The 20,185-nt window shown below is 37.6% G+C and overlaps 1 protein-coding gene across 1 annotated transcript; it reads right to left on the reverse strand.

Annotated features, from left to right (window-relative positions):
- Nucleotides 1-1,557: 1,557 nt before the first annotated feature.
- On the reverse strand, nt 1,558-19,644 carry LOC128205908 (uncharacterized). Its single transcript, XM_052907965.1, has 5 exons — nt 19,393-19,644; nt 5,274-5,358; nt 4,986-5,014; nt 2,186-2,296; nt 1,558-1,581 (listed from the first exon to the last, which is right to left on the reverse strand). Exons 1-5 carry the CDS (start codon nt 19,543-19,545, stop codon nt 1,558-1,560), a joined length of 402 nt encoding a protein of 133 aa, XP_052763925.1. The 5' UTR covers nt 19,546-19,644.
- Nucleotides 19,645-20,185: the final 541 nt, after the last annotated feature.

The following is a 20,185-nucleotide window of genomic DNA, read 5'->3' on the forward strand; positions in this document are numbered from 1 at the left end:
TGTGAACTCATTATATTGCCAAGTTTCCTGGGGTAATCGAAAGTAGTCATGTACAAAGGTATGGTTGATCAAGTAACTAGGTCAATCCATATCTACTGCGAACCAACCACACCTTTATTAGTGTACTGCCGCCATAACCCCAGCAAACGCCAGTAATTGAAGAGGTTACAGAAGACAAGATACATCGTCGCACCTGTTTCAAGATCTTGAAGAATAAGGAACCCAGGTTATGAAAGGTGCTCAATTATAAATGGTTTATATAAATAAAATTTTTAGGAACAAAATAAACACTTTTAGTTAATCTAAGAGCTAAATGTATATGTACAGAATTCACAAAAGTTAACTTTAAGATTATATATTTTTTACAAAAAAATAATAATCATGATGATAGGCAATAAGAACAATATTACTAATTATCACTAATCACTATCACTAATGATTTTTATTACACACGTAGTAAGATCCGAACAGCAAAATGAATCAAAGTGCATATTAATCGGGTCAGTTCTTAAAAAACAAACATCAGTGAGTGTTTGATAGCATTTCATATATTTGGTCATTCATATTATTGATATGGATGTAATGGAACAGTTTTCTGTTCACGAAGCTTCAATTTGTCTTTAAAATCGACGAAATGAGTTGTGAATCGAGCGTTTGTTTATGTCTGGTTGGCCATCTTGATTCTGGTAACTGAGACGGTAAATCCATTTACCCACCTCTTGGAGGACGGTAAATATTACCGCGGGAAATAGCTCGGTAAAATCTTGATTCTGTTTTATACAATTGCTTACCGTCAATTTACCAGAAAGATTACCGCTGGTAAAATATATCCCTGGGTAAATCTGTTTATACAATTGGCTGCTGATAGCAACATTGGCCGTGATGTCACATTTCCGCCATATTGTCGATTGGTGAATGTTAAAATGCCATCACTCAATAATTCGATAAAGAAACTGCATATGTCGTCTTCAGGGACACGGGTTTCTGTGATGAAACTGATAGCTGCTGAGGAATACCGAATAGAAGGTAGTTATTTGCGAGTTAACTTTTGTCTCAAGGCTGCAGAAGGATCACGTTACGGCGTAAGGCGGTAAAAGTCATTGTATTTCATTGTATTGTTTGCGTCGGTCTATTTTGAAACCCAAAATACAATTGCAACTTTGAGTGTCTCTAGCAAGCACGTCGAGATGAAAGACGAAACTCTTTGAAGTATTGAAACTGACTGATCGAAGCCGCGGGTTGGGCGGTACAACTTTTCAATAACTTCGATTGCAAACAGTAGTTATGACGATATCAATTCAGAAAATAATATGTATTAATGACATTAATGACATCTACGATTTACAATAGTGTAGTTTGAATATATGTTTGCAGTTTCCCCCTGTACTATAGGTAGATAAACACTTTTGAAACTACTAGGAAGTGAAACGGATTTTGAAAGTTCAACACGAATTTGTCTCAACATGTATTAAGCTACATGTATCATGAAGAACGTCTACGAGTCTTACAGTATAAAGATGAAATGATATTAAGTGTTAGATGTAGTGCCGGAAATTATTATTCCGTCGGTTCTTCCTTTTCCTGAAAAAAGGAGAACAAAAATAATTGATGTTTCTTCCATAACCAGCTTTAGGCTGAAAGCAAATAGGTTGATAAAAAAGAATGATTTATATTTATGAATCTTAATTTTTTACTCTTTGCAATGTTATTTAGAACGACAAAATTGCATGTGTTGTAAATATATATTGAAAGATGTACATGTAGCATTGTGAGGATGGTACAGCACCAGCTACTAGAGATAAACTTCCTGTCTGAGTTGGCTGGCTGGCCTTATCAAATACTGTGAGCTATAAATCGTTAGTGGCGAAAATGAAGTTTAAATTCATTGCAGCATGATGTCACACTCTTAAAATGACCTCTTGTCAAACGTTTGCATTGAATCATTGTTCATTTTAAGGCCTAGTTTATGGAATGTCTGTTATGTTAATCCCCTGCTGTACATCCCCTGTTTATTGCCCTGGTGACACAGCAGGATGTCAAGATTCCTGTGCATTTTTTATTGGAAAATGACCAATAAGGGTTGTGTTTAAAGAAAGAGTATCTACACTGTACTATAAGAAATGAGATTTTAATCATGTTTGATATTAGGGCTATTACACCTTAAAAAACCAGTACAATAACTTACATCCAGTGTAATGCATGCACGTGACATGCTGGTTGCCACCACATGACTGGCAGAAAGGCGGGAGCCAAATTCCGCAGTGTCGTCTGTTGGATGAATGATCTCTAAGGATGTCTGAAAACGTAACCTATTTGATAATTATGTTGTCGTTGACGATTATGTTTCATAGTATGGGTTATTTCTATTGAGAAATTTGTTTGTATACGTTAACTTGGTAGGAAACCGTAAATGAAAGGTTTAATTCAAATCATTGTTCTGTTCTCTGAAATATTTTGGAACCATTTCCAATGGCCTGTTGGTATATAAAATTATATGCATAACAAACTTCTGCATGTCTAGATAACAAATATGTGTAAATTTTAGACAATGAACAATTATAAAATTAGTTGTTGTTTAAAATAAAAAGTTCTATTTAAATAAGTATCTTTTGCAATACTGCCGTTTACCGCACTTTTTTAAGATATATCTATAACAACTCGATTTGATTGCTTTATTTGTTTTAGGAATGAGTCAGATTTAGACAGAAGAAATAAAAGTTAGCACGATATCGACTTACAAAAACTAAATAGTAGAACAATCGAATACATAGAAGTGGCAAAAATGAAAACAACGAAGAGGGAAAAAAGGTTATAGCATATACATTTCCTTAGTTTTGTGAAAGAATAAACGCTTCTAAAGGCCCACAGTTGTTCATTGTAGTATTAAAATTATCGAATATAAATATATTTGCAAAGCTTATCATTGACGAAAGAAAAAGGAAAACGATATGAATTCTATATTGAAAACAAACAAACAAAGACATATAAAGAGAATGCAAGTTTAGGTAGGCAGCAGGATTCGACCACAGGACATCTGGATAAATAAACTAGGTATTCACCTCTGGACCATTGATTTATTATAACTCATAATTTTATCGGACTTTGCGTCTCCCTCAGTAGAGATTTAACTAAAGAGTTCAAGTAGGGTGATGGACTCTGATCATTTTTGGTATCACCCTTCCGCCCGCATGGTGACCAGCATTTGTGTTTGATAGATTACTTATTTTATATGACTATACATGACATACACAACTTAATATATTTGGTAGTTGAAACATGTTCTTCACCAACTGAATCAACATGTCCTTTTCTATTTCAGCACCGTGTCGTTTTTCTGCAGCACCTTGCCCTTCTATAATTACTGGGTAAAGCCCTGGCTAAATATTTTGCCCCAAGCCGAGACCATAATGATAATGATATGATAATACATATTTTGGTTTTAACACTGATCAAGTGACACGCGTATATTTGCAAAAATTGTATCTCATTTATTCAACAGTAATTTCCTTCTTTGATGAATAGGGTTGTTTGTTTGCGGACCGGTTTTTAGAGTAGTAAATACTGTTGCATGTTTTTTTAGAGTGTTTGGAGTCTGTAAGTCAATGTCAAGCATAGCCACAAGGCTTTGATGTGTGTGTGTGTGTCAATGGTACACATATAAGCAAGACTGGAGTGTGTTCGTCAGTGTAACATATAGAGGCCAGGATGTATATCGTGTTTGGAGCGTGTTGGTCTGTGTAACATATATAACCAAGGGTTCATACAGTGTTTTGAATGTGTGGGTAAAAGTTATTTTGAAAATAAGTAAAACAAATCAGGTTGGTTCCTACTAAGTTCGATTAAAGCCAGTCAATAGCATATTTGGTTAAGTTTGTCTTGCCGAACGTTTGCTGACGTCTTATGTTTGTTTTGAGCTAGTTAGGAACATATATTATGCTCAATAAGTACAGTTTAGTTTCGAAACGACATATTGCCAGGATACTAATGGAAGCATTTAGAGCATCTTTAATAGAACTAGCTTGCCTTTAGTAGAATAAGCTAACCTCTTGCATAGAACAAGCTCTGCATGGAAATGTACCTTAGATTAGTAGTGTAAGGTCATAACAGAGTAGAAGTTAACGTTGCGTGAACAATATGTATGTGAAAATTTACAGAAACAAGCTCAGTGGCCAAAAGTTGAAACATAAACCCCGTTTAATGGCAACAGAAACATGGGACAACAGGAAAACTCCATAAACAGCACAGTGCATATAGACTATATAAAAATCTAGGTATGTTTATCAAGAAATGTTAGGTTCCGCCGTGGAACGGTTAGTAAGATGTAAATTTACTGGGGATTTAAACCAGTTTACGTGCACAAACCTGACTCTTTTCAGAACAATCCTGAATAACGAAAAAACGTAAAAGGTAAATCTTATAACTCGAGGAAACTTAATAATAAAACAAATAATAATAAAACTTATAGGAAAACCCCAAGTAGTTCAATGATAAGAGATCCCAACTCTATCTACAGACGGATGAATAAAATTCAGGGTACCTAATGCAACATTTTTTTAAAGATACGATGCAGTCATTGTTTGAAACTATGAGCATACAAGCCTGCATATTTTTTTTATAAACACGACGTACATGCTACGCTATTTTAAGCCATATTAAAACAGAATATGGCTGCGTATTTCGAACATTTTGCGGGCGGACATGTTTTTTTGTTAATCAATATGAACGAAGCTACAAAATCAGACGAGCAAATTGTGCGCCATTTTAAAAGTAATCATTCCGCTACACTACAGTGTTTAGTAATAATGTGCCCTTGTTAACCATACAATCTAGCATACATGTGTCGCTTAAAAGTGCATCTGGCAACAAACGAGTGAAAATCGATCTTGTCGGACTGTTAATTTTGAGTGATAGCCATCACGTTCCTAATGATTTTAGATAAGTTAAAACCGCGTGATATGTACACCGTGCATAAAACTGAGTATTACCTTAGAGCCAATGCCGCTGTCTTGGCGATCTGAAAACCGAAAAGGATTTGTTATAGGGATTTAACGCAGTAGTTACCAAATGTGGTGTGTCTGCGGCATTTACACCAATACAATCAAACCAAAAGGAACAAGCCCAGAAGTCACATGTATAAGAATATACCTTGCTTAAAGGCACAATGCAAGGCCACAAAAGTAACTGAACGAAAGAGCCCAAAACAAGTTTTACATAACCTATTTCTGTGTTTTACTATATTTTAATCAAAAAGTAAATTATAATAAATCACATACCTTTGCGGCCTGGGTTTTCTCTCATATGTGCTTTGTCAATCATCGTTTCAAAACAACTACATATTTTCTTAGCATTTTCGAGCCCCTGAAAAGTGAAATGTATGCTCCTAAAGCGATGATTTATGCCATATCGGAAGGCTTCCTTAGGCGTTATAGAAACTGTTTTCCTCAGGCTTCTTCGCTTTTATATTGGAAACAACGCAAAGAAAGTGATTTAAAACTGAACAAACATTAGCACACTTATCACGTTCAAATATGAGTCAACCACTTTAAAACACCATTTTCATGCCTTCTTATGTCATTAAGTTCGTAATGCTCTAACCAATTTAAGTGCCCGATACTAATTTCCGTGACCATTTTCAGCACACATATTGCAAATCTTAGAGGCCAACGTAGGTACTAGCTATACATATCCTTCACCTTGTAAGCAAACGGATTGCAATGCTTAGGGGATAACGTTAAACACACACACAAAATACACTGGAATATTGTCAGTCCACATATTTCAATGCTCCGAGATCAACGTAGAAACAAGTTACAAAAACCGTGCACTATTTTTAGCACGCGAATTATATTTCTTGAATACCAACGTAGGTATCAGATAAAAATACCTTGAAGCATTGTCAGCACACAGATTGCTCCGGGTGCAACCTAGGTACCAGGTGAAAAAATCTACCCCATTTTCAGCACAAAAATTGCAATGCTCAAAGGTCAACGTAGGTACCAGGTATTAGTAGGGGGGGGCATTTGTTACCTTTTCATTCTTTTCTTAATCCAGCTTAAGTTTGAAAGGAATAATTAATCTATCTCGGTGCGAAAAATTGATGCAAACATTACGAGAGAGATCAATTTTCGAACGCAAACAAATGGCGGATTCTTAAGGAAAATATTCTGGTAGCACTTTTTGTCTGGTAAGTGGACTGTTTCTTTAAATTTTGAGAAATGTATACATCCAGTATGTGGCGAAGAGCATATTCTTCGATTGGCATCTTAATTTAAAAACATAAATATACTTCAAAGACTTTAGAAAATAACAAATCAAAACAGATTGAAGGTAGGATGCAATGTTTACAAATGCACGATAGATTCGTATCCAAATGTTTATGTATTTTTCAAATAAGGCCTGTATGGGTATGTTGTAACTGAGCCTGCATGTATAAACTCTTCTTTTTTTCAAACTGGATGGTTATCTCTCGACTTCTTGTGCCTGGGAAAAGTTGCTACCAGAATCATTAATTTTCCTTTTGAATCCTCCATTTTGTTTGCAATCCTGCATGTTTCCCCACTGAATGTTTGCATGGGGTTAGGTATATATATCATTCCTTTCAAACTAAAGCTGGAATAATGAAATGTTTGTCTTAGCAGTGCTTTTCCCAGATATGACAGACCGTTGATCTACACAGTTGTGTAATTAAATGTACGCGAAAAGTACATATTTGAAGTTGTCTGCTTTAGTTAAAACAGATGAAAATCAATTAAACCAGTATTTTGCTGAATATTGCTAACGTTACGATCTTACCACCCCCACTGCCGACCATGTGTTTACACCTAGCGAGCTCATCACCTAGCAACGAACTCGGCAAAGGTGTCAATAGACTGGTCTTAAACTTCAATGTAATGTTAACATAACTTTCGGGGGGGGGGGCGTTAAAAGGGGAGCATTACACTTATCCGTTTTAAAGAACAAGCGTAGCTCTACCCACGGTTAAATTCTGTCATGAATATGACCTCAACCTAATAAGGCTATCACCCTCACTGGATGAATTTTCCGACAGCGTCATTAAATAAACGTTCAAAACCATAGGCTCAAGACAAAAATCCAAAAATATTTTTTTGGAAAGAAAATAATTCAGTGACATTCGATAATTAAACAATCGTCGGGAATACGAGGGATGATCCAAAATAAACAGGATTGTTCTCACATAACCAATATGGTTTAATATTTATGCATCAAAATATACATTAACAAGACGCGGATAGTATCCGCTACAAACACTGACAATTTCATGAAAATTGTACGTATGTTGCAAAAGTTACAGGGCTCTGAACAAGGTCACTAACGCAGACCCGGCGCGCGCCGGATGCATTGGAATGACGTTAACAGCGTAATCGACGTCATCCTAGTTTTTTTCAAAATAATCGCCGTCACACTGGATGCACCGTTGGTGGTGATGAATCCATTGATGTCAGAATATGTCCCTATACCACTCAGAGTCATTTTGTTTGATAATTTGTGATGTTGCCGTGCGTAGATCTGTCAGCGAATCGAAACGATTTCCTTTTAATTGTGTTTTAATTGCCGGGAAGATGGCAAAATCAAAAGGTGCCAAACCTGGGGAATATGGTGGGTGTGAAATTTTCTCGAAACGTGTCGTCTATGTAGTATGGAACGATGCATTGTCCATATGCAAAATGAAATTCTCGAGGGGAATCCCCGGTCTCTTTTTCTGCAATGCGTGCACGAGGTCCCGGCGGAGTACCTGTTCAAGTGAAAAAGACATTACGTGTGATAATAAGTGTGACAAGAAACGATTCGCTATATGCAACTTACAAAATTACGTTAGATAAAAAGTATTTTATCACATATTTAAAAAAAAAACACATAATATTTGTTCATTTAAAATTAATAAGGGGTACATAAAGTGCTTAATAGTAGTCAGAGATGCCTCTTGAGATAAGATTGACCTACATTTTTCCTTCTTTATCTATATAAAGCGGCCATTTTGGATTGAAGGAAAAATGAGTCGTGTTTTGAGACCGCTCTTGCGTAACCGGATCGAACCGGCGCAGACGAATACCGACGTTATTGCAGACGATGCTTTTTCCACGTTATACCAAATAGTACATACCGCCCGGGTTAAATTTATTAAAACAAACGAATTGTCTTTATGAGTTTAGTAGGATAACGGACGTTATTTTAATGTTTAACTGCTTAGGGATATTTATTTTGCGGAGCTGCTTAAATCAGCATAGCGAGGTTAAGTATGTATTATATTCATAACGAGTTTCAACATGTCCATACATGTTTATGTATTTCAATCGATTGTGCAATCCTCTTTATTAAAGCATAATCAATAATACTGTCAAACTTGAATAAGATACAACGTACAACAGATAACTAACCGCTTAAATCAGCGGTGAACGATAGTAAACTACCAACTTGGTCAGGTTAACACTTCATCGCTCAGGAATGTACATACGTGAGAACTAGGCTAAAACTCATTCTGTTGGTGGTGTTTATTATTGTATTGAGGTCAAATGAGGTTAACATGCTCTATCGCTTCAGGAAGTAAACATTTGCAAATCAGTGAATTGAACAAAACTTGAATCATTTTAATATTTTTATTTACATATATGCATAACATTATATAGCAACATTAAAACAAGGCATTTTACCATTTATATGACAACACATTAAATGTAATAACAATGTGACACATAAAACGTTATAAACAATATGAAATTATAATACAATTACTTGATATGTACATGTACAGCAAAGGTATTTCATAATTTAATATCCATATGGATGTGTTAGGTATTCTTTTCCAATGACACGTTTATCGAACACGATCTTATAGTCTTTATTTTCTCGTTTAGTTATGATATGTCCTGTCGAGGGGTTTCTTGCTATTTTGTTTTCGTCTATCACCGTCACACAAACATTGCCCTTTCCAGTGACCATGTCTTTAACCGTTTGAAAATTGATATCTAGCGAATTTTTAAAGTTCAGAGTAATGCCCCGCACTTTGCAAATTGAAGTGTGTCCGTTTTTTGTCGGATGCCTAAGGGAATACGCGTAATTTTTTGGCCCGCCAGTAACGAACGCTGTGATGGTATTTCTTGGCACCTCGTCAGGTAGATCTCCCAAATAATCACCGAGAGGGGGCTCCCATTCCCCCGGGCGTGTTGTAAACACCAACGAATCAGTGTCTCAGTAGGTCATTCGTGTATCCAAAGGCTTCAAATAACTGTAGAGCTTTAATCGAGCTTGTGATGTGGTGTATGCCGCAATTATGACATTGGTTCTTGCGGAGGGCTCTACAAAGTCATCGTTGTACACCCATTCTAGTTTGACAGATTCATTGTTGACAAAGTGTATATTTTTCACCTTTTGTTGGTCACTAGTCATCATATCGAAGAATTCAAGAGGGTCAGATATATAGGATGATTGCGTGAGATTTGTTCGCTGTCCAAACTTTCCCCAAAAAGAATTAAGCATTAACTTGGCTAGTGAACGCAACCCTGGATTCTTAACGATTTTACAATATTCGAGTAGAATGCCTTCTTTCTCGTAGTACTCTTTAATATATCTTTGTTTTGTTTCCTCATTCACGCACCAGTCTGGCCAACCACTCGCCTCCTGTGTTATTTTGAGGAATGTATTTACATACTCGGTGAAAAGGCCACCCTGTTTTGTCTCTGGATCATACTGGGAAACCTCATCAAAGTGCCACACTTCATAGATATGTTCTATGGTGTATCCTTGTGCCACGGCTTCTTTTACCTCATCGGTAACCCAGGTACCAACGAACGCTCTCTCAGTGTCACTGTGAAGACATTTCTCTTGTTGATAGGTCTCAGTGCACAGGCGACATAAACTGAACATCAGCTTTCCATTACACTTCATAGGTAAGACGGGTATGTGGAGAGATTTAGGTGGCAAAACCTTGCATTTAATGAGGCCTTCATACGCGGAAATATTTTGAAAGTTTTCTGTTATAATTTGTGGATGTCCCAGAGGTATTTTCCCCGTTTTGTTTACCCAGGGGTAAAGTGATGTAACATCGTAGTACTTTATTTGTTTATCGGCGGTAGCTTCTTCATACAATTTAAAAGCTTCCGTTCGTCCACCAACGAAAGCATCTCGTGGTTCTAATGGGCTTACAAATTCCAAAGCATGAATAAAGTCTTTCATTTCATCATTTGTATCCATTTCTTTCTTGAAATCACACTCCCATTTACATTCATATTTGAAACCCTGTTCCTCAATAAATGCTCTCTTTTCCATCGTTCTGTTGTACAATTCACCCATGCTTAGGTTGCTGACTGGGTTAAGTGTTGTCTTGGAAAAACATTTTGGACACCCGTGCCAGAAGCACCCATGAAACTCGAGTACTACTTTGTCGCCATTTTCTTCGTAATAGCCGTCTACCTTGTATGGGCCTATCTGTTTCTCACCATAGTTTCTACCGTGCTGAATGTTAATTTCATTTTGGTGTGAGATGTATGCTAACCATTGGTAAGCCATTACAGACTGTTTTTCTTCCGGTCGATACCCGTGTGGTGGAATAATAGCTATGCTCTCGTGAGCAAGAAAGTTTGTCCTAAACACGAGATTGCATGCTGAAGCAATCGTAATGCACTTCTCAAAAGGATCTATTCCTTTATTGTCCCCCTTTTTGGTTAAGTCCATAAGCAAAGACCTGAACTTCAGGCAACACTTTCTTAAAATGTCCACATCGGATCGGCAGTAACGTAAGATTTCTTTCTGAAAGTCAAACACGGTGTTTTTGTTTTCGGTATACCAGTTCAGGAAAGCTTGTCTAGCCTCTGGCTTCATGCTGTCCGGCGTGTAATACTTGAGGTCCGGTAGGCAGGGTAATATAACTTGTTGGTTTTCCTTACGATTAAACAAATGCGGAAAGTACCCTTTGGCCAATTCTGTTTCACCAAAAGACCCCGGCATAGCAGCAAGTGCCATTGGGATGAAGTTAAGGGAATCTATCATCCGAATGTTACAGCAAGGTACCTCGATCGACATGTACTTGGAGCCGGTCGTAATCACTTTCGGCAGGACGGCATTGTCATGGAGATATTGGAGAATAGGATAGCTGTCATACCCTTTAAAATTGTGACAAATGACAGTGGCTCCTGCATTTTCCTCTGAGAACAGCCACTTGCAAAAGTTATCTGTAGTCTCCGTTCCTCGAAACACTTGTTCATTTTTACCACATGCGTGGCAAGTTGACTGTGGTGATACTGGGTTTTGCAGACATTTTCCACATACTTTCTGGGCGACACAAAAGTTCGGTCTGTGTTCAAAAGAACCGCACCAAGACTTATTGCAGTTCCCGCATTTGCCATTCTGTCCTTTAGTGTATCCTTGTTCACATTGCAATCGTTCGTCCTGCGTACACTCAAAATCGAAAAATATGTATGAAGCAACCTTGTCCTTTTTAATTTTGTTCCGTTCGCATGACGAAGTATTTTCTATTACTGGCTGCATATAACACATGTGGTCTTCTGTGACAAAATCCTTGCAAGTTTTGCAATAAACTTCATGACACACATGCGCTTTCTTGTGTCTATCCATATTAATAGTTTGGTCACAATTCTCGCATTTGAAGTAAGTATTACACGTACTTTTGCCCGCATCACTTGTCTTTAAATGCATTTTAAAACACACGTCACTCTTGAAATTCCTGTTACATTTGGAACAAAATGTCCATTTGTCCTCTTCCTCTGAATGTAACTGGTGGCAGTAAACACATGGATTGTTACAATAATGTTTCTCTTTGTTAGAATAACCCTTCTTACAACTTTCACAGAAGTAACTTCGGTTTAAAAATCCAGTCATCTTGGTGATAACGTCAAAATGTTGATCGTGATAATAGAGATAAATGGGTTCACCGCCTTCCACGCCGTCATATATAATACCATTGAAGTGCTCCTTTGACAACACATGGATTTGATAGTTGGGTAATACAGCTTGGAATTTCTTCACTTCTTCAATGCCACATCTTTGTAATGGAACACCCGCCTTTTGATGCAAAGTCTCTGCAAGTTGTCCCTGTATCGCACGACCCAGCCTTATGCTGTTCCACTGTGGATGATTCTCTATTTGCGCAATCGCTGTTATAATGGCGCGTGCACAACATAGTTCGTCATTGTTCTTTATCTGTATCACACTACGTTTGTTTTGTAGCATTTTGTTTAAATCTACAAATGGCTTTCTTTTATACCCTTTTCCAGAAGGATTTTGGACATGCACAATGTCAATGCGAAACGCTTCGTCTACGACAAACTGCTGGCAAGATTGGAGCACTCGTTCAATTTGCGATTATATTTTGTCCACTGTCAGTTCGCCGCGCCGCATAAATTCGAGCGTGATGGGGAAATCTAACTCCGGATTGTCGATGGATATCCGTACTAGATCCGTCTCGGGTATGTCCTCGGTAATGGTATCGAGTATGGACCGGAAAATCTGTTTCAATGTTTTCAAAATATTTGACAGTCCTTCTACTTCTAAGTCTTTCATAAACACTTTGTAGTACGTTGCCATTGTTTTGAATTTTTCTATTTTTCGTTCAGCTACTTTCTCAATGTTATAAAATGTTTTCGGGTCTTCTTCGTCCAACTTTCTTCGCTTAGCTGCCCCACCACCTTCCTGGTCGGTATGTTGTCGTTTTGCTCCACCTGTCCAGCCATGCTCTTGGCGCAAATGTTCGTTTAGAGCATCTTCCCTCCTAAAGACTTTGAGGCATTCTGGACAGTGCTGGTTTCTTTCATCCTTGTGTCTCGCCATATGTCGATCAAAGTTCTGTTTTCTTGAAAACGACTTTTTACACGACTCGCACTTGTGCTTCCAGTGATTTTGCACTCGTCTATGTTTGAGTAGTTGACTCAATTTCGGGAAGTTAGCCCCGCACTCTTCGCACGCGTGAACTGCCATGTCCTGAAAAAAGAATAAACTCGTTATATTAGTCTCGAGTTTATATACATCAAATACAAAACATATTTTTCAGCATTTGTTTCTTGTTTTACAAAACAAAATATTAAGACACCAGGCGAGACAATAAAAGCCAGGCGAGACTACAAAAAACCCAGGCGAGACTACAAAACCCAGGCGAGACAACATAAAAATATTATTTTTACCACTGTATTATTCCAAATATCTGTCTTATCGTTTCGACTCACAGAATATAACTGATTTTTTTCTGATAACTACATGCGTTTTATACTCTTTAAGAATTGGATGAAAGCATTTGATTAGTTGAAACTTGGTATAAATAAGGGTGATAAACAGTATCGCGTCATTAGTAAGAAAGCTTCGAAAGAGTCAACATGGATAATATTACTTGCCCAGTGTGTAACAAATCGTTTTGCAGTAGATACAATATGTTAAGACACCAGAAACAGTTCCATTATGAAGAGATTTACCCCCACCCAGGAGCGCATTTAGGAGCGCATGAGCGCATAAGAGCGCATAGAGGAGCGCATAAGCGCATAAGAGCGCATGTAGAAGTTTCAGGAGAGCATGAGCGTATAGGAGCGCATATAGGAGCGCATTTAGGAGCACATGGAGGCGCGCATTTAGGAGCACAAGGAGCGCATGGAGGAGCGCCGCCACTATTCCCGCCCTCACATACAGTTAATATACAAACTTCTCCGCCGCCACCACTACCGCAGCCATCAGAAGACAGCAATAATGCTGTATTTCAACATCCATTTACTATGATGATCTCTGGGCCAACAGCTTGTGGAAAAACGACGATGGTTAGTGATTTGCTGCAAAATCATAACACAAAAATAACGCCAAACGTTCAGCGCGTAGTTTGGCTATATAAAAGATGGCAGCCATTGTACTCGATTATCAAGGAGACCGTGTTACCGAGAGTGGAGTTTATTCAAGGCATTCCCACCGATCTGGAAGACGATGATTTCTTTAATTCGAGAATCAATAACTTGTTGATATTGGACGATTTATTCTCCGAAGCTGGCAGGGACAAGCGGGTCACAGATTTATTCACAGAGGGTTCCCACCACAGGTCTTTATCCGTGATTTCAATCAACCAGAATTTATTTGGCAACAAAGACCCGACTCAGCGCCGAAATAGCCATTATTTAGTCCTATTTAATAACCCCGTGGATAAACAATCAGTGATGACATTGGCCAGACAAATGTATCCCGGGCAATCTGACCTATTCATGAAACAGTTTTCAAAGGCTACGAAGTATCCTTACGGACATTTATTGGTGGATTTAAAGCCGTTTACCCCAGAAAATGCAAGATTGAAATGCGGTTCATCAACGAAATGGAATGCAATCAGTCACGTGACCGGTGAAAAAACTATAAATGAGGCAAATTTGCGAGATACTGGTCATTTATCAACGAGTACTCAGACGGATAACATCGCGGAAGAGCCAGAAAATATGGATAAAGGACAAGCTTGCGACGATTGTGGGCAGTTATTTGATACCACGCATGACGTGCAGAGACACGTTAAAAATGGTTGGTGTCCCGAACACAGGGAGTCTAAGAAACGCCCCCACGATGATATAAGCGATAGCGAGCAAGAGATACCCGTGTGGTGGAATAATTTATAGACAATGGCGAGGACAGTAACAAAGCGCGGGAATTAGCTGATGAGAGCATACAACCCAATGACGAAAAGTTTTTTTTGGATATATACGAATCTTTGATCGATCGATATATTCTTCCGCTCGGAAACAGTGACATGCACAAGAAAATTATGTCACAAATAGACAAAATGATTTCGAAGGGACATAGCACCACTTCCGCGGTATCAAAGGTTGTAAAAAAGCACAAGAAATATTTTGAGGATTTATTCGATGTGGCATTATCCGAAGAAAGTGGGGATGAAACTGACGTCAGCGAGGAGGAGGCAGTATAAATAGATACGATTATTTTTGAATGTTCATTTGTTGTGGACACTGCACGGTGAACATGGATGATTGGAAGGAATATTTAAAGAATATATATTATAACACTGAACACGCAGCAGCATTTGCGGGACCGCAGAAACTTTACAAAGTGGTGAAAAATGAAGGAAAATTTAACATCGGCATGCACCGAATACGACGTTTCTTACACGACCAGGAATCATACGGTCTTCATAAACCGGTTAGAAGACGCTTTCAAAGAAATCATGTCGTGAGCGCCGGTAAAGACGATCTATGGATGGCCGATTTAATCGACATGGTAAAATTTGCCGATTGGAACCAAGGTTTCAAATACATCTTGTTGGTGATCGATACATTCTCCAAGTACGTGTGGTTACAGCCGCTAAAATACAAGACCGGGGAGGAAGTGGCTAAAGCCTTTCAAAAGATATTCGATTCTTCAGAACGATCCCCTGCAAAACTAATTACTGATAAAGGTATGTTTCCTTACTCATTATTAGTTAAAATTTAAAAACAGTTGTTAAATAGACAATAGTTTTGGTGTTGCCAGAATACTGTACATGTTCTTTTATTTTTTCAGGTCAGGAATTTAGATCCAAAAAGGTCCAAGATCTCATGAAGAAAGAAGAAGTTCGATATTTTCCGACCCAAAACGAAACCAAGGCTTCCACATCTGAAAGAGCTATTCTTACCATCAAGACTCGCCTTATGCGCTATTTTTCGTATAAGGAAACGGCCACATATTTACCGGTGTTGCAAGATTTTGCAGATTTATAATCACACCTATCATCGAACCATTGGGATGAGACCTGTGGACGTGAAAGACACCAATCAAGAAACTGTGCGACTCGCAACGTATTTTTCACAAAACCAAAGCACCAGAAAGAAGAAACTTAAACCTTTCAAATTTAAAATTGGCGCCTACGTTCGCATCAGTCATCTGAAAACTGCGTTTACTCGAGCGTATGACGAGACATTTAGTGGCCAAGTGTTTAGAGTGTATAAACGTTACCACAGAGGAACACTACCTGTTAATAGACTACGTGATTTACAAGATGAAGATATTAAAGGAACATTTTATCAAAGTGAGCTACAGAGAATCTCGTACGATCCAAACAGTACATTCAAAATTGAGAAAATATTGAAAACGAAAGGCAAAGGACTAAATCGACAGTATTTTGTCAAATGGAAGTTCTACCCTCGTAAATTCAACAGTTGGATTAAAGCGAGTGATTAAGATGAATAGGTAATTTGTTATATTAAATACTGTATGTATATCATGAATGTATACCATATACTGTTGTAAATATGTAGTGTATGTTATGTATTATAAATATGCTGTAAATAAATGCTTAAACTGTTATATCTTTGTTTTCCATGAGACTCAATGCATTGATTTATAAAGTTACACCTAATAACTTGAAATAAGGAATCTATCTTTCCGAGCCATACATAAACTACCTGTATTGAGTCAGACTCTGTTTACATTGGTAATACCAAATACATTGTCATTGAGCAGTGTATCGTCTGCTTGTAAACACTACCTTTAATAAGTGGTTTAAACGCTTTACTAAAATACCTATGTTAACTCTATGATGGTTAAACAGCGACTGAACGAATTGTTTACTATCCTATAACATGCTGGTTTCTGATTGGACGATTTGTACAATTGATAAAATACTTGTGCACTTACCAAAAGACGTCTTTCCTCGCTGTTAGATGTTTAACGCTCAATGTCCGATGTAGCAATGAAGTTTACATTTAGGGCACTCAGATAAAATATAGGTAAAAGCGCAGTGTATAAAGAGCTGATGTTGACTGTTTGGTGTCTGCAGTATGAATGAAGTTTACTATTTACTAACATGGTTATTAAATGAAAACGATTGCACAACACTCTGAAATAGATAAACACGTCTGAACATGTTACTCTGCCGTTTGCTATAAGATGCGGACATACTGAAACTCGTTATGAATATAATACATACTTAACCTCGCTATGCTGATTTAAGCAGCTCCGCAAAATAAATATCCCTACGCAGTTAAACATTAAAAATAACGTCCGTTATCCTACTAAACTCATAAAGACAATTCGTTTGCTTTAATAAATTTAACCCGGGCGGTATGTACTATTTGGTATAACGTGGAAAAAGCATCGTCTGCAATAACGTCGGTATTCGTCTGCGCCGGTTCGATCCGGTTACGCAAGAGCGGTCTCAAAACACGACTCATTTTTCCCTCAATCCAAAATGGCCGCTTTATATAGATAAAGAAGAAAAAATGTAGGTCAATCTGATCTCAAGAGGCATCTCTGACTACTTATAGCAATTAAATAGTTTTTACTTCAAACATGAGGAAATATTTGAACCACATAGTGATATTTATATCAAAACTCAAAAATTGAATAACAACTTATTATCAAGTATAAAAGAAATAATCCTACCTTGCTATAGTAATCTGCATTTACGGTCATATGGCTTGGGACGGCGTGGCTAAGAATCATCCCGTGCATGTCAGCAAACATGATGAACATGTTAAAAGACAGTTCTAGAATCACGGACGCGGAGTTCTTTTTCATGGTCTCTTAACTGTTCATATCGTAGTTTTTAATGAGTATACTTTGTCGGGAAATCGTTAAGAAACATAATTACTTCTACGACTTAGGAGATCGCAACTTTACTTCCCAGTGTACTTTAAAGCTGCACGCTCACATATTTACCGTTTTGACAACTTTTTTTAAATTTTTGCCTTTGAATGTGCCAATTTTGCATATATGTTTGGAAATCAGTAATTCAAGACTGCTGAAGAAAGATTAGATCGCCATTTGTTATATTTTGGCTCGAAAATCAATGCTTTTTTGGCATCTAACGCTCTGAGAAATATTTAATTTTCGACAGATTTCCAATCAATTGAGATCTGTTCTTTTGTGAGTTATTCTAAATGACTGAATTGAACGTTTGATGCCAAAATCTGCTGATTCTGAGACAAAAACTAAAAAAAAACCCAAAAACTGTCGACCTGTGAGAGTGCAGCTTTTAGATTAATTGAAGGATTGAGAAGTGTTTAAATTCTTTTATGAGATGGTCCTTTAAGTAAGAAACAACGTAATACCTTCCTTAATTTATATGAATCATGTGATATGTTTATCAATTCAACACACTCAATTTTAATTCCTTATATATTTGTTGCTGCATTTCAAATGACAACGTTATCTAAGCTCTTAACAAGTCTAGGCAATAGCAGGACGGGGCATACACTGCAGGAGACCGTATCGCGATTTTCACGCAACGTCACGGTCAAGTTCGACGTTAGTGGGCGGTCGACAATCGTGCTCGTCGATAGCGTTTCTCGATACTTAGTGATGCATCACGATTAAATCTACCGAACGCTCACGGATGCATAAAACAGATGCGTCAGGAACGCAATACACATGACTGCGTTTAGCAATATAACAATTTGAGTGGCGGTTGTGTAACGGTATGGACGCAATCAATCACTCATTCAAATTTGACATCTATTTAGTCTAAGTGACCAAGTGACTGTACGAGAGTACATAGACCAGATTGTTGAACCGATAGTCGTGCCTATGGTACGTCAACGCCCTGAGTCAATATTTCAGCAATTCAACGCACGTCCGCATACAGCAAGGCTTGCCAGAAACTTTTTCAACGTTTACGGCGTATAGACTCTCCAGTGGCCCTGTGTCTAACCATTCTCATTAAAATTAGATCCACAATACACGCTTCACAACGTTACGCTTTGTGGATCTGAGGACTTCGCGTAAGGGGTCACCTCAGATTGACCTCTCTACTAGCCAATGAAATTGCTCGTTGCGTCGAAGGCAGACACGAAGCTGAAGTTTTCTCCAAACGTCATGGCCGAATTAAGCTGTGAGTATATGGCAATTTTACAAAATATAGCAAATTCGTATGCTCAGAATGGTGTCGTTTTGATGAAACTTTCATAACGTAATGAAATGAAGTGAATGTCACGATATGATTTTAATGAGATTGGTGTCTAACCTGACTGCTACCCAATAGAACATATGTGTCCTTGGACGTCGTTTACGTCAGACGTCAGTGTTCGCAGCAGCCACGCAACGTAAAAGGATCGCTAAATGCCACTTGATTTTCAGGAAGAGAGGGACGGCATTCACATAAACGTTGTGCGCGGGTTAAGTGAGTCAATAAGGCGTTGACTTGAGTCAGTTTTCACCAATCATGGAGGTCATGTAGGATTGTTTTTTTATTATTTATTTATTTTTGTTGTTTATTGTCTTGTGTTAGTTATTGAATACAGCCATATATAGATTATTGTAGCGTTTCATTCAAATCACCAGTTCGTTTTTCATTAAATACTGTTTAATTGTTCTTATAACTGTGTACTGCGGAATAAAAAATAGTGTGTGACTCAGAAAGTACATGTATAAGTAATAGGTAAATCGTTACATAATGTGTCTGTTAGTAAAGCTTACTTCCTGAAGTAAAGCCTCTGACATGCTTGTTTCTCCCGAAGAACGTTTAGCCTCTCTCCAACAATGGCTGCAGGTCACTATTTCATCATTGAACTCGCTGTCCAAATCGGTCGGTGCGACCTTATTGTCGGTATTTTCTATTCCACTGGCCATGTTCACAAGTCAATTCTCCGTATAATTAAAACCTTAGTTTGGTGCAGCTATGTCCAGTCACTTTTCCACGAACAACCACAAAACAGTATACAAAACAAAATGTTTGAATGACAGATGGGAAGGTTCTAATATTTTGAAAAAAAACTTCCGTTTACCATTATAAGGATTATATGTATAGTTTCGTTTGATAAACAACTTTTTAAAGAAACAAACGGTTTAAATCAAAATATTTATTTTTAAACCAATTGTTTTATTGTTTTCGTATAATTCATATTCATACAAAATTTGAAATAAATACCATACAATATGCGTGTGGCCATTATGTTATAGAATTACTGGAGAATAACAAGTCATTTACGCACGTGCATTCGTTCCTAAACTGTATTGAAATTTCAAAGGCTATAATGTAAATAACATATGTTTGGTTCTCTAAACAAGTGTATATTAGAAATATTTTAATACACAAAGCATCATCTCTTATTAGATAAAAAGCGAACAGATTAACCGTTGGATACAGTGTGTCAGATTTTACCAAATACAAACAGCATGTGTTTAAAGGAACACACATACCATAGTAGTACCATGGCTAGAGCCACTATGATCCAAATCAACCCATGAACCCAATCCACCATGAGCCTAA

The sequence above is a fragment of the Mya arenaria genome, chromosome 10 (genome assembly GCF_026914265.1).
Source record: "Mya arenaria isolate MELC-2E11 chromosome 10, ASM2691426v1".
NCBI classification, from domain to species: domain Eukaryota; kingdom Metazoa; phylum Mollusca; class Bivalvia; order Myida; family Myidae; genus Mya; species Mya arenaria.